The sequence below is a fragment of the Petaurus breviceps genome, unplaced genomic scaffold, assembly GCF_028583685.1.
Source record: "Petaurus breviceps papuanus isolate PSGF00001 unplaced genomic scaffold, PetGlider_PUasm1.0 216, whole genome shotgun sequence".
Classification (NCBI taxonomy): Eukaryota; Metazoa; Chordata; class Mammalia; order Diprotodontia; family Petauridae; genus Petaurus; species Petaurus breviceps.
The window spans coordinates 3,978,707-3,994,191 of record NW_027185867.1 but is presented as its reverse complement, the minus strand read 5'-3'; the positions used below and the strand labels follow the sequence as shown (position 1 = coordinate 3,994,191).

The 15,485-nt window shown below is 38.7% G+C and overlaps 1 protein-coding gene across 1 annotated transcript in view; it reads left to right on the top strand.

The window, feature by feature from the left end:
* The first annotated feature begins 292 nt into the window (after window positions 1-292).
* LOC138165893 (neuroepithelial cell-transforming gene 1 protein-like) overlaps window positions 293-15,485 on the top strand; it is a 64,743-nt gene continuing 49,550 nt past the window's right edge. The window contains exon 1 of the mRNA XM_069094281.1: window positions 293-645. Coding sequence (XP_068950382.1) covers window positions 479-645 — 167 coding nt within the window. The 5' untranslated portion in view covers window positions 293-478. The remainder of the gene's footprint in view (window positions 646-15,485) is intronic.

Sequence of the window (15,485 nt, the reverse complement as noted above, 5' to 3'; positions counted from 1 at the left end):
GCGCTCACTGTCAGCCCCTTAAATTTTTTTATATGAAATATAAAATTTTATACGAAATCATTAATTGAACCCAGCCCTCCCTCCTCCTCCCTTTTCCTCTCCCTCGGCTTCCCTTCCCCTCTCTTCCCTCCCACTCCCTGTCTTTCCCTTTCCCCTTCCCTTCCTCCCTCCCCCCCCCAACTTAAAGGGTTCCTTAGAGGAGCAATAGCACCGCCCCCTGTTATATTCGACTCAATAGGAGGCGGGGACTCCTGCGTCTCCTAGCAACGTCTTCCAGGGCCTCGCTGATTTGCTGGCTGCTGCCCTGCCGCCATTTTTCAAACCCCCTAATGTTGACTATGGTGGCTCCTTCCTGACAGAAATCCCTTTCCCTCCGCGGAGGCCTCTGGCCCGTCCCTAGTTTCTGCCGCTCTCACTTGCTCTGGGGAGCTCCCGCCCCGAGATCTCTCCATTTGCCTCCTGTCCTTCTCCAGCGGCTATGGAGCTGGAGCCGACGGCGGCGGAGAGCCCGGCCCCGGAGCCTGAGCAGCCCCAGCCCCAGCCCCGGAGGCGCCGCAGCCGAGCGGCGGGGTCCCGGACGAATAGCGCCGACGAGCCGGAGGCCGGGCTGGACGATCCGGCCTCCGGGCCTGACCCGCGGAGGAGGTGGGTGCCCTGGAGGAGGGTTTGGGGTGGAAGGTGGTCGGTGGTCACTGACCCGATTGAAGGTGGGGGGAGGCTTGTTTATATTTACGCCGCGACCTCTACTAGGCCCTCCTCGCCCGCCGGGAGGCCTGAGGGCTACGAGGCACCCACCAAGCCCAGAGAATGGCCTAGTGGGCAACGTGCTAAGCCGGGAATCCTCCAGACCTGGGTTTGGACTCTGTGTGATGGAGTTTTGTGATCCTTGCTCGGCAAGTCACGTAGCTTTTCTCAGCCTCAGTTTCCTCATCTGTAAAATGAAAGGGTTGAACTTGAACTCTGAGGTTCCTTCCATCACTGTGATCTTAGGAAATAGAAGACAGTGGAGCAGAATAGAACCTCACATGTCTTTTATCTGATCCAGTACCCACTTTTTATATATTAAACTTTATTTTTAACATTCATTTTTTAAAATTCTGGGTTCCAAATTCTCTCCCCCCTTCCATTTATTGGGAAGGTAAGCAGTATATCATTTATACACAGTGAAGTCATGCAAAATATATTTCCATATTAACCATGTTGCAAAAAAAAAGCAAGAAAAATAATGAGAAAAGTATACTTCACTGTGCACTCTTTCTGGAGGTTGAATTTTTCAACAAGAGTCCTTTGGAATTTTCTTGAATCAGTATTTTGATCAGAATAACCAAGTTCTTCAGAGTTTATTGTTATTAAAATATTGATGTTGCTGTGTACAGTGCCTTCCTGGTTCTGCTCATTTCACTTTGTGTCAGTTCATATAAGTCTTCCCAGGGTTTTTCTAAAACCATCTCCCTGATCATTTCTTATGGCACAGTAGTATTCCAGTCATAATCATATACCATGATTTATTCAGCCATTTCCCAGTTGATACATTCCCTCAGTTTCCAGTTCTTTGCCACCACAAAAAAGAATTGCTATAAATATTTTTTACACATAAACCCTTTTCCTCTCTCTTTACTTTCTTCAGTATACAGACCTAGTAGTTGTACTGCTGCTTCAAAGATTATGTATAGTTTTGTAGCCCTTTGGACATAGATTGTCCAGAATGGTTATACCAGTTCAACTCCACTAACAGTGTATTAGTGTCTCTATTTTTCCACATCTCTGTCAGCATTTTATCATTTTCCTTTTCTGTCAGGTAAATCAGTTTGATAGATGTAAGGTCATACATCAGAGCTGTTTTAATTTGCATTTCTCTAGACCATTATGATTTACAGCATTTTTATATTACTACTCATGGATTTGATTTCTTCTGAAAATTGCGTGTTCATATCCTGTCATAGCATATCCATAATCATTTATCAATTGGTGAATGAATGGCTCTTACTGTAAATTTGGCTCAGTTCCTTATATATTTGGGAAATGAAGCCTTTATCAAAGAAACTTACTGTAAAAAAAAATTCCCCCCAGTTTCCTGTTTTCCTTCTAATTTTGGCAAAACCTTTTTAATATCATAATAATCAAAATTATCCCCTTTATGGCCTGTGATCTTCGCTGTCTTGTTTTTTCATAAACTCTTCCTTTATCCATAGATCTGACAGGTAAAATTTTCTGTGCTCCCTGAATTTGCTTGTGATACCACCTTTTATGTCTAAATTATCTACCCATTTTGACCTTCTCTTGGTGTATGATGTGAGAAGTTTCTACCAAACTGTTTTCCAGTTTCCCCAGCAATTTTTGTCAGATAATGAGTTCTTGCCCCCAGAGATTGGATCTTTGGGTTTATCAAACACTAGATCACTATAGTGGAAGCATCTAGGAAGCAACTCAGGAAGACCTGAGTTCAAATGGGGCCTCAGACACTCGTTAGCTATATGACCCTAGGCAAGTCACTTAACCTTTATTTAACTCATTAATTCACTGGAGAAGGAAATGGCAAACCACTTTAGCTTCATTGCCAAGAAAACCACACTGGGGTCATGAAGAGTAAGATGTTGCTGAACAACAAGATTACCATAAGTCTTTTACTACTCTGTGTTGTATATCTAAATCTATTTCACTGGTCCACCACTTTTTTTCTTAGCCAGTACCAGATTGTTTTGATGATCCCAGTCTTGTAATATAGTTTGAAATCTGGTACTGCTAGGCCATTTTCCTTAATTTTTTTTTCCATTCATTCCCTTGATATTTTTAACTTTTGTTCTTTCAGCTGAATTTTATTATTCTGTTTTCTAGTTCTATAAAATAATTCTTTGGTAGTATGATTGGTCTGGTACTAAAACTAATTTAGTTAATATTGATACTCATTTTTATTTTGTTGATTTGGCCTATTTACAAGTAATTAATATTTCACCAGTTGTTTAGATCTTTGAAACTTTGAAAAATATTTCATAATTGTTTTCATATAGTTCCTGGGTTTGTCTTGGCAGATAGACTCCCAAATATTTTATATTGTCTGCAGTTATTTTAAATGAAATTTCTCCTTCTATCTCTTCCTGCTGAGTTTTGTTGGTAATATTTAGAAATGCTGATGATTTATATGGGTTTATTTTACATCTTGCAACTCTGCTAGTTATTGTTTCAGCTAGTTTGTCAGTTGATTCTCTAAATGCCATCATTTCATTTGCAAAGAGTGATAGTTTTGTTTCCTTGTTGCCTATTTTTATTTCTTCCATTTCTTTTTCTTGTCTTATTACTATGGCTGGTATTTCTAATACAATATTGAATAACAGTAGTGATAAGAGACATCCTTGCTTCATCTTTGATCTTATTGGAATGGCTTCTAAGTTTATCCTCATCATAGATAATGCTTGCTCTTGGTTTTAGATAGACACTGCTTACCATTTTAAGAAAGGCTCCATTTATTCCTGTGCTTTTTAATGTTTCTAATATAGCACCTCTTTCTTACATATGAGGAAATTGAGGCCTGGAGAAGCTTCCATATAAGGAAAAACTTTCAGCTTAGGAAGATGAATGACTTTGCATAAATCCCTTCACTTCTGGGCCTTAGTTTCCTCAACAGTAAAATGAGGGGGTTAGACAACTTCTTAACTTCCTTCCAGAACTATGATCTTACCATCTTATGGAATAGAAGATTTAGAGCAGAATGGGACTTTTTACTACATGTCATCTGATCCAGGACCCTTTTCTACACATGAGGAAACTGAGGCCGAGATAAGGTTCCATATAAGGAAAACTTTCATATTAACTTAGGGAGATCCAAAAGTAGAATGGGCTGGGTTGTGGCAAAAAGATAGCTGGATTTGGAAATGTAGGACCTGGGTTCCAATTCCAGCTCCTATACCTCCTTACCTGAGTGACTTTGGATAAATCCCATCACCTCCCTGGGTCTTATTTTCCTCATCTGTAAAATGAGGAGGTTGGAATAGATGACCTCCAACTAGCCTTTTCAACTTCTAAATTCTGCTCAGTTGCTGGTGGTAATGACTAGAGAAGCCTTCAGAGACTGGATGACCTCTTGACAGGGATGATATAGAGCCAACTTCCTAAGAAGGTTCCTCACAGTTGGACTCATGGCTGAATGAAAAAGTATTTATTAATTTTAAGTACATAATATGTGCCAGTCATTGTGACAAGGGTTAGGGATACAGATAGAAAGTTTAAGATAGTTGCTGCTCTCTAGCAGGTCATAGTTAAACAGGAGGAGATAACATACTAGAGGGTAAAGGCCCAGTAGCCCTTGAAGTATCAGTGCTGATAGTAATGTAGCTGTCTACCTGTCATTTCCATTAAGAAGGCATTCAGTTTCTGACAGAATCATTGACAGTACCAAGTAATTTGGTGTCAAGAACTTTCTTTTTTGAATCTTAAGGAGCCGTGGGTATTGAGGAAGTGTAGTACCTGCAAAGTCTTTGTAGGGTGTGTTCCCATGAAAAGTGGCTTGGGGTGTGCTGCTCTTCCCAGGGCTCTTGGGAGGGGGTCCTGGACTGCTTCTACCATGATATGTTATGTTGGAGATTCCTTTTGTGTATATTATATTGGGGATTCCATTGCACTAGATGATCACTGAGGTCCCTGAACTCTGAAATTCTTTGATGCTGTTTTTATAGAAATTTGTAGATTATAAACACCATAGAGTGGTGTTTATAGATTTAGGATTTCCATTCCCCTTCAGTACCAGGTTCAGATATATACTTTTCGGTCCTTGGGACAAAGAAATGGGGAGCAGTGATAATAACTGATTATTAATCAGTCGACATTTTTATAGCATTTTAAAGTTTCCAAAGTACTCTACCTTAATTATCTCATTTGAGCCTTACAACTCTGTTAGGTAAGTTTTGCTAGTAGTATTATGCCCATTTTACAGAAATTACTCTGCTCTCCCAAATTCCCCTCCAAATAACTTAATACCTCAAATTGAATTTTAGAGTGACAAAAAAATAAAAATTTGGGCTAAAGCAGTCATCCAGCCTGACAACTTAGAAGTATGTTGGAAAAGATCTGACCTACTAGGGTGCTCTGACTGAGAGTCAAGTACAGGTCCTGCTATGTCAGTAAGCAGCAGGCCTTGGGGTCAGCAGCATATGTGACTGTTTGGGAGTTGTTTACCCGAGGTGGGGGAAGGCAGGCCAGCGACATAGTTTCAAGGAAGATAACAGGGTCCTCTGTTGACACTAAATGCAGGGCCCAGGTGTACTGACCAGTCTTATCCCAGGCTGTGACTAAGAAACAGTGAATGTGGTAGCAGAAGATTGGGGCACTAGATGGAGAGGATTACTTGTGGTCATTGACAGAAAGCCAGGTTCCTAGTTTCAGTTCCAGGGCAAAGGGGTAAACTGAAGCTTGCAGCTTAAGGAAAGCAGAAACAAGGGATGCGTTTCAGGGACCATGGGGAGTGAAAATGTTTGCAGTGATGGGTGGTTCAGGTTGTGTCTCAGGGCTGGAGAAGGGTATCTGATGTTACCCATAAACTAAACTGGAAGTAACCACACCAGTTCTTAGATGAAAGTGCTGTAGAAGAACCAAAAAGCTAAAGACCCACAGATAGAGCTCTGAAAACAACATGAAAAATTTGATTTGAAGTCTGAGACATCCCTCACACCACAGGAACAAAGCCCTATCCTAACATAAAATTAACAACTAATAAATTGGCCATTTTAAAAAAAAATTAGTAAATGACAGAAAAATAACTTGACCATAAATAGTTACTATGGTGATAGAGAAGATCAGGGTTCCAACTCAGAAGAAGACAATGAAGTCAAAACAACTATTTTTAAAGTTTCAGAGAAAAATGTAAAAGAATTCATGGAAGAGCTTAAAAAGGACTTTAAAAATTAAATAAGAGAGGTAGAGAAAAAATTGGGGGAAAAACAAGAATAATGTGAGAAAATTATGAACATTTAGAAAAAAACTGCAAAAACTTACTGAAGAAAAACTCCTTAAAAATTAGAATTGGACAAGGAGAAGCTAATGACTTCATAAGACATCAAGAAATAATGAAACAAAATCAAAAGAAAGAAAAAATAGAAGAGAACATGAATATCTCATTGGGAAAACAACTGACCTGGAAAACAAATCAAGGAGAAATAATATAAAAGTTGTTGGACTACCTAAATTAGCAAAAAAAAAAAAAAAGAGTCTAGACACTATACTTCAAGAAATTATAAAGGTTAATTGCCCTTAAGTTTTAGAACCAGAGGATAAAACAGAAATAGAAAAAATACAACAATCACCACCTGAAAGAGATCCCAAAATGAAAACTCACAGGAATATTATTTCTAAGTTTCAAAACTCCCCAGGTCAAGGAGAAAATATTATAAGTGACTGAAAAGAGAATTCATTGAATACTACAGAATTATAGTCAGGTTAACACAAGATTTAGTAGCTTCTATAGGAAAGAGATGAAAGGTGTGGAATATGATGTTCTGAAGAGCAAAGGAGCTGGATTTATAACCAAGAAAAAGTATTTTAATCCTACAAGAGGAAAAAAAATGGATATTTAATTAATTAAAGGATTTCAGACATTCTTGATGAAAAGACAAAAACTGAACAGAAAATTTAATTTTCAGATACAAGAATCAGGAGAAACATAAGAAGGTTAACATGAAAAACTAATCATAAGGAATTTAATAAGATTAAACTGTCTACTGTCTTACGTGAGAAAATTATATTTGTAACAAGAATATTATCATTATTAGGCTAATTAGAAAGTATAGATAGAGTGCTTGGGTTTGAGTTGATTATGATAGGATGATCCTAAAAAATAAAATTGGGTAGAGAGAGGTAAAATGGAGCAAAAAAAGGCATGAATGGGAGAGCTTTTACAGTAGAGGGTGGAGGACAGGCAGTGTAGAAACCTTATTCTCATCAGAACTGAGTTAAGGAGGAAATAACATATATGTCTAGTTGGGTATAAAGGTCTTCGTAACTTACAGAAAAATAGAAGGTCATGTGGATAGGACAAGGGAGGTATTCTTAGAAGAGCATGTGTTAGGGAGGACTCAGTGGTCAGTAAACTAAACTTCTGAGGAGGGATAGGGTAAAGAGAGAGAAGAATAACAATGGGGGGGAATAGGATGGAGGGACATGTACAACTAGTCATTATAACTTTGAATGTGAATAACATGAACTCATCCATAAAATGGAAATGGATAGCAGAATAGATCAAAACCTAGAACCCAACAGTATGTTGTCTACAAGAAACGCATTTAAAAATGAAAAACACAAAGTAAAAACAAAGGACTGGAGTAGAATTTATTATGCTTCAGCTGATTTTTTTTTTAAAAAAGAGGTAGCACTGATGATCTCAAAGTTGAAGCTAAAATAGATTTAATTAAAAGATAATCCGTGAGACTATATTATGCCAAAAGATACTGTAGATAATGAAGTGATATCAGTACAAAACATATACGCACCAAATGCTTAAACATCCACATTCACAAAGGAAAAGGTAAATGAATTACAGGTGGAAATAAACCACAAAACCATAATCGTTGGGGATGTCAACTTTCCCCTCTCAGAATTAGATAAGTCTGACCAAAAAATATATAAGAAAGAAGTCAAGGAGATGACTAAAATCTTAAACAAGCAAAATATGATAGACATCTAGAGAGAATTGAGTGGAAATACAAAGGAATATACCTTTTTCTACCAAACATTTAAAGATCAATTAATTCCAATAATAAATAAAGTATTTGGAATAATAACCAAAGGAGTCTCACCAAACTCCTTTTATGAAATAAATATGGTGCTGATACCTAAATCAGAAAGAAGAAAATTTCAGACTAATTCATTAATAAATATTGGTGCAAAAATCCTAAATAAAATACTAACATTATCTGAGTTTCTGTTTTTGCTTTGTCAGAAAGCATGATTGCAGTTCTTGCTGTTTCAGATTAATTTGATCCATTGTAATTTTTTTTTTCATCCCCTCAGTTTTAATTTGTGAATATCTTTTTTTTAATATATTTTTTTTCTAGCACTCTTACTTATTTCCCTTCTGACTCACTGGTCTAGGCAGGGATTGGAATACCCCTTGCTTCCCATAGCTACTTCCAGGCTTTCCCTCTACTGTTATCACTTTAGAGTGAGAACCTGAAAAGACCTTAGCCTGAAAGGGTCAGAGTCTCCCATTGCATCCTGGACCATCTCTAGTCATACTGATAAATATCAGGCCACTGGACACAGATGGTTCTGGAGGAGAAAGTGAGGCTGGTGACCTTGTATAGCCCTTCCTCACTCAAATTCAAGTCAATTCAAGTCATGTCATCATTCCCTGATGTCATAGTCCTCTTTGAGAACAAAGGACAAAACACACAACAACAATCACTCAGTAACCTTTTTTCCTTTGAAGTTCACTCTATCCATGTCTACTACTCAATAAAAATTGAATTTATTCAACTCTGCAACGTCTGCTTCAGTTTCTCTTAAATAATAGGTTGTAGGATTTTGTTTTCTTGTCTAATCTGTTACTTTTTTGTTTTACTCAATTATTTAATTTAAATATGTGAAGCTCTGAGTATTAGGTTTATATTTTCCTCCATTTGTCTAATATTATTTAAGTTATGATTTCTCCTCTCCCATTGTAAACATGTTTCTTCAGTTATTTACCTTAATCTTTTTTAGGTTGTCTCTATTCCCACTTGTTTTCTTCTCCTCACTCCTGATAAACCCACTTCTGTTTGTTACCCTTTTCCCTTTGGAGTTTTGCTTATTAGTTCATTTTTCTTTCCTGCTTTTATCTAGTTATTTCTTTTCTTCCTTTTTTCCTTACATTTAGTCAAGTAGCTTCCCTCTTCTCCCCTTTAGTTTGTCCTACTCATTAGTGTTTTTTAATTTCTTTCTTTATATCCCTTTACAAAGAATTCTTTTTGTTATACTTGCTTTCTGTCTACTCTGTCTGCTCTGATTTGTAACCCTTATGCTTATGTTTCTATTCTCTTCATTTCTCAAGGAATCAAAACTTCCAAGATACCCATTCTGGGCCCTCTAAGCAGTTTCTATCACTGCCTCATGGAGTTTGCCTCATTGTTGTTCTTTAGTCATTTTTAGTTATGTGTGATTCTTCGTGACCACATTTGGGGTTTTCTTGGCAAAGATACTGGAGTAGTTTACCATTCCTTCTCCAGCTCATTTTATAGATGAAGAAACTGAGGTAAACAGGGTTAAGTGACTTGCCCAGGGTCGTACAGCTAATAAGTATGTGAGACCAGATTTGGACTCAGGAAGAGGAGTCTTGTCCTGTAGATTCCCCTTTTCCATTGCACCTCACTCCCAGAAAAATGCCAGTTACTGCAGGAATGAGGACACTGTCTCAGTTCAGGACAACCTCCTTTCGTCCTAACATGTCCTGTATTACGCAGCCTACCACTAACCTATACTCTTGCCCTGGTCATCTTATTTCCCCATTGCCTCACAGTGTCCTCCCTTGGTCCATGCCTCCCACTTTTCCAGGTAAATAATACTACCCCTCTCCTGAGGCAAGACAGTGGGCTTTTCAAGCACCAAATCTCTCAAGACAGTGCCCAAGGCAGGATTCCCATCATCCTTCACAGAACATCTCTCTTCACACATAGGAGCAGTCATCATGAAACCTACTGCTTCAAAACAAAGCCTCCCTCTTCCTTCTGTTTTCAGTCCTTCTCTCTGCCTCCTCACCTACTCTCTTAGAGGTACTTGTCTTCCTGAGAGACAACAGAAATCACTTTCCCCTCATTTCTACTGGCTTTTGATTTGATCAGGTATTATCACACACTACTACCTTCCCTTTCGCATCCCATGCACCCTGAAAATGTAATGCAGTCCCACAAAAAGTTAGTTTACCATAAGCCAAGTGTTACAAGATTCTTTCCATAATGCCCCAAGCTGGCTTCTCTACCACCTCCACTTCACTCCTGCCTTCACCCTGTCTCCTTGTGTATGTTTAGAAAATAGTCTTTTTACTAGTCTTTCTGCTGTCACTCTGTTGCTAATTGCTGTCCTTGCTTTCTCTATTCATTCATTCCTGCTGTTTGGGATGTTCAAGAAGCAAATGATCTCTTTTGGTATGGTTTTCTTTTTAAGAATGTTTCAAATGCCTCTTTATTATTGAACATCCATCTTTTTTTCATTTATACTTAAGCTCAGATAAGCTCAGCCTGGGCTGTATCCTAAACACATTATTCCATTCCCTCCTATGTTTTCTGGTGAATCCAGAATAATCTATTGCTATTTGAATTTCCTTTGTTCTTGAAATTTTTTTTTCTGATCACTTGCAGAGTTTTTTTTTTTTTTTTCTGAAATGAATTGTTAAATTTAACCACTATATGTCAGGTTTTCAGCCTTAAGGTTTGTAGGGGTTTTTTTGTGGAGGCAATTTATGTATTCCTTAAATTGGTATTTCATTTTCTGTATTTAGAAGTTTTGAGCAGTTTTCTTGTACAGACATACCTTGTTATTGTGCTTTGCATTGTTGCACTTCAAAGCTATTGCAAATTTTTACAAATTAAAAGTTTGTGGCAACCCTAAATCCAGCAAGTCTCTGTTGGTGCCATTTTTTCCAATAGGCTCACATCCTGTCTCTCTGTCACATTTTGGTCATTCTTTTTTTTTTTTTTTAACCTTTTTGGAGGGGGGAAGGCAGAGTAATTGGGGTTGAGTGACTTGCATATCTGTTATGGTGATCTGTGATCAGTGATCTTTGATGTTAATGTTTTAATTATTTTGAGGCTCCACAAACTGTACCCATATAAGATGAGGAACTTAATTGATAAGTGTTGTTTGTGTCTGACTGCTCCATCAACCATCTCTTCCCCCTTCTCTGTCCCTCCCCTCTGGCTTCCCAATTCCCTGAGGCACAATACTGAAGTTAGACCAGTTAATAATCTTACTGTGGCCTCTAAATGATCCAAGTGAAAGGAAATTGATGAAGCAAATATTTCATTGTTCTCTTATTTTAAGAAATTTTCATAGCCACTCTAACCATCAGCAACCACCACCCTGATCAGTTAGCCCCCATCAACATCAAGGCAAGACCCTCCACCAGCAAAAGATTAGGATTTACTGAAGATTCAGCAGATGGTAATATTTTTTTTTTGGAGGGCAGTTGGGGTTAAATGACTTGCCCAAGGTCACGTGGCTAGTTTTTTTGTGTGTGTTAAGTGTCTGAGGTCGGATTTGAACTCAGGTCCTCCTGATTCCAGGGCTGGTGCTCTATTCACTGCACCACCTAGCTGTCCCAATGGTAATATTTTTAAACAATAAAGTATTTTTAAATTAATGTATGTACATTTTTTTAGACATAGTACTATTGCACATTTAATAGACTACAGTATAATATAAACACAGCTTTTATATGCCCTGGGAAACAAAAAAATTTGTGATTTGCTTTATTGTGATATTCACTTTATTGCAGTGGTCTGGAACTGAACCTGTAATATTTCTGAGATATGCCTGTATTATTATTATTATTATTATTATATGATTAGTTATTTTTTTGGACTGAACATCCACAACAGCTTGACGATAGGGTTGAACTTACCAATTTTTAAGTGCTGGAAGATCTTTTAAATGAGAAGGGATCAAATTTGTTTTACTAGTTCCAGAAGGCAGACATGTGAACAAGGGATATAGTTTTTCTCCCCGAGTTTTTGTGATGTTGTTCTCTCTTGGTTCTCTTGCCTATCTGTATTCTCCCAGTGTCTTTTTTGGGATCATCTTCCCATGGGTTGAGCCCTTTTTCTACCCTCTCCTGGTGACCCCTTACATAGGCAGCTATGAGGTACAGTGGACAGAGCTCTGGGCCTGGAGTCAGGAAATTGTTGTTGAGCTGTTTCAGTTGTGTCTGACTCTTCATGACCCCATTTGGGATTTCCTTAGCAAAGATACTGGAGTGGTTTGCCATTCCCTTTTCCAGCTCATTTTGCAGATGGGGAAACTGAAGCAAACCAAGGTTAAGTGATTTGCTCAGTCACATGCCTAGTGTCTGAGGTCAAATTTGAATTGAGGAAGATGTGTGTTCCTGAATCCAGACCCAACAGCTCTCCACTGCACCACCCAGCAGGAGTCAGGAAGACCTGAATCAAATCAAGCTTCAGATACCTACTAACTATGTGAATCTCTCAGCCTCAGTTTTCTCAGCTGTAAAGTGGGAATAATAATAGCATGTATCTTGCAGAGTTGTTGTGAAGATCAAATGAGATAACTGTAACATGTAATTGCTTATTTTCTGTACCCTTCCATTAGTTCTCATAGCTTCCACTATGATCTCTATACAGATGACTCATAAATTTGCATATCCATCTTTCATCATTTCCTGACTTCATGCCCACTTTACTGTCTTCCAGCTGGCCATCTCCTTCTTGATATCTCATGGGCACCTCAGGTTTAACAAGTTCAAATCTGACCTCATTATCTTTCCTCCTAAAACGAACCTTCCTCCTTTTTCTGTCTAGAGCATTGCCATGCTTCTAGTCACCCAGTTACACAACTTCAGTCATCACTTCTTCCGTCTTTCTCACTTCCCATATCTGACCAGTTGCCAAGCCTTACAAATTTTTTCTTCACATCTGTTCTATCTGTCCTCTTTATTCTCACAACCTGCACTATTTCAGGCCTCATTGTCTTGCAGTTGGGATACTGCAAGTATATCCCCATTGATCTGTCCTACTCAGAGCTAGAAAATTGATATTCCTTAAGTGTAAATATGACCATATCTTCTCCTCAAGAAGCCATAGCAGCTAAATAAAGAGTTCACAAAGGGAAGTTGAATTCTAAGTAATGGAAAAACCAGTGAAGGAAATAACTAAACATATCTTCTTCATCATGTCAGAGAGGTGTGGATACTGGGGCATACTATTATTTACATTACCTGACAAGGTTTCTATATCTGATATTTTTGCTTATTGTTTTTATTTGCACTAAAGCTGGGTTCAAATGAAGAATGATTGCAATGTAAAAACAAAAGACATAAATTAATTTTTTTAGAAGAAGCTTTAGAGCTTCTCTACTACCTCTTGAATAAAATAGAAATTCTTCTGTTTGCCATTTAAACTTCTTCACATTCTGACTTCAACCTGTCTTTCCGGGCTAATTAAGTATTCTTCTTCTTCTGGTTCCACAAGGACAAGCCTGTTTGCTCATTTCTTGACCATGACCTTCCCTCTTCTGTCTCTGTCTTTTACAAGCTATTCCCCATTTCTAGGACTCTGCTTCACAGGCCTCTGTTTCTTGGAACTTCCAAGTTAAAATCTTAAGGATCAGTTAGAGATCAACCCATACAACAGGCCTTTCTTGATTATTCCAAGTTGTTAGGTTTCCTCTCTTACCCCTCCCAAATATTTGTATTTAATTTGCATGCATTTTGTATTTACTTATCTGTATACATGTTGTTTTCCACTGATAAAATAGAAGCTTTCTGAGTACAGGGACTCTTGTTTTTGTATACAGCCCTGCATAACTTGCAGTCCGTGGCCCTCAGGGCACATGCCAAAGGATTTCTTCTACAAAGGCTGTTTTCTTGTATATTTTTCCAGGGCTGCCTGAAAACTTTTGGCTTGCTGCAAGTGGCAGGAGGGCTATAAGTGACCTGTGGGCTACAAGTTGTGTGGGCCTCTTCTGTCCTCTTATATTTTGTATACTCTTAAGGATATTCTTTGTGTCCTTGAAGCCTAGAATATAGTAGTCACTTGGTCACTACTTGTAGATGAATATATGAATTGTGACATGGCTTTGATAGATACCCAGTTCACTTCAGATGTACCTTTGTGGGAGATGCCAGGGATCTGCTTCTAGTAGAAAATATACTGCACTTCAGTCTTTAAATCTGTCTGCAGGAGGCACCATCCAGTGATAAAGGTCTTTTTCTCTCATGGACACCATGTACTAACCTGGGAGGTTGGGGGGGGAGGAAAATATCTTTTCCTTTCTCCCTGTCGCTCCAGGAAACAGTCTTCGGGCTTTTCACTAGTTCTTTTCAGTTTTAGGTGCAGGGGTATATTAGCAAGCACCCTAGCTGTAATGGAAATGCAAATTTAAAGATCTTCCCTGCCCCTAGGCTAAAGTACACCTGAAGCCTGGGGTGGGAGGCTTGTTTTTCAGTAGATACTTCTTGATTGGCCAGTGAGTCAATAAGGTTGTTACATTCTCTGAGCCAGGAGAAGGGTATATAAACCCTGATTTGAGGCTTTGTTTTGGGGGCTCACTTTGAGAAGTGTTCTGTGATTTGATATGGATTCTGGGAAGCCATTGTCCAGGGCCCCCCCGGCTTTGAAAAACCCAGATGTGGAAACCCAGATGTTGACTGGGTATGGATGTAATGGTTGGACAGTTTGGAAAGCTGTCTACTTGATCTGTTTCTGTCTTGATAATTCTGCCTGTATACTTTGAAGTTCGGGGTGCTGACCTTTTTCCCCTGAACTAGGTAAAAGATATATGTCTGACTGATTAAAGTAAGCTTGTTAGCCAATTTTGAGTTGCTTTCCTTTATCAAAGCAGATCCAAGAACCTGTATTGGCAGCAAACCCTGAGGATGCTTGCGGTGCTTGCCGCTACACTAGCACACCCAGGATGGCCTGCTAGCATAGGTTCTTTGATCTGCTTTTCTAAAGGAAAGACAGCTTTGAAGGGGTCAACAATCTTACTTTAATTAAACATATATAAATTATTCACTAATTCAGGGGAAAGGTTGGAACCTTGAATGTGGAGAAAATGCAAGCAGAGAAGTAAAGAAGGTAAGAGTCCTTCATTAGTTCAGTGGAAGAGTCAGCACCCTGAATGTGGTGAAAATACAAGCAGAGAAGGTCATTCACTAGTTCAGGGGAAGGGTCAGCACTCTGAACATGGAGAAAATACAGGCAGAGAAACATAGAGATATTATCAGAGGTCCAATAGACAGAGCTCCAACTATCTAAACAAAGTAATAGATACATAATCATCAGACCAGGGAACAACCAGCATTGGTTCTCAAAGCCAGGGGGTTCCTTAACAACGGCTAGCCAGAGTCTTGTCTGTCCAAATGACAAAGAAACATTCTTCCCATGAGTGATCCCCAAAATAAAATACCAACCTCCTGTTACATATAATTTACAACTAATAGGCTTAGAGCCAGAAACAGCCTAGTGACTTAGCACAGCTGTGAATTATCATTTCAAAGGAGATTGATCCTTCATATTTTTACAATTTAGCATGATCCTGGAAAACTGAACTCCAGAAAGAAAAACAACAAAAATCCCACCTTGTTTGTGTTTATAGGGGGGGTAATAAGGTTCTCAGACCCAGAAGGATTAAGCCATGATGTCCTTGGAGCCCAGGCTTCCAGGTCAGATGTTAACTATATAATAGAGTTTGGCAAACCATTCTTAGCATGCAGATCATACAAAAAAAGTAGGCCATATTTGCCTCTTGGGCTATAGTTTGCCAACTTGTGCTATATTGAACTGAGTTAAAGC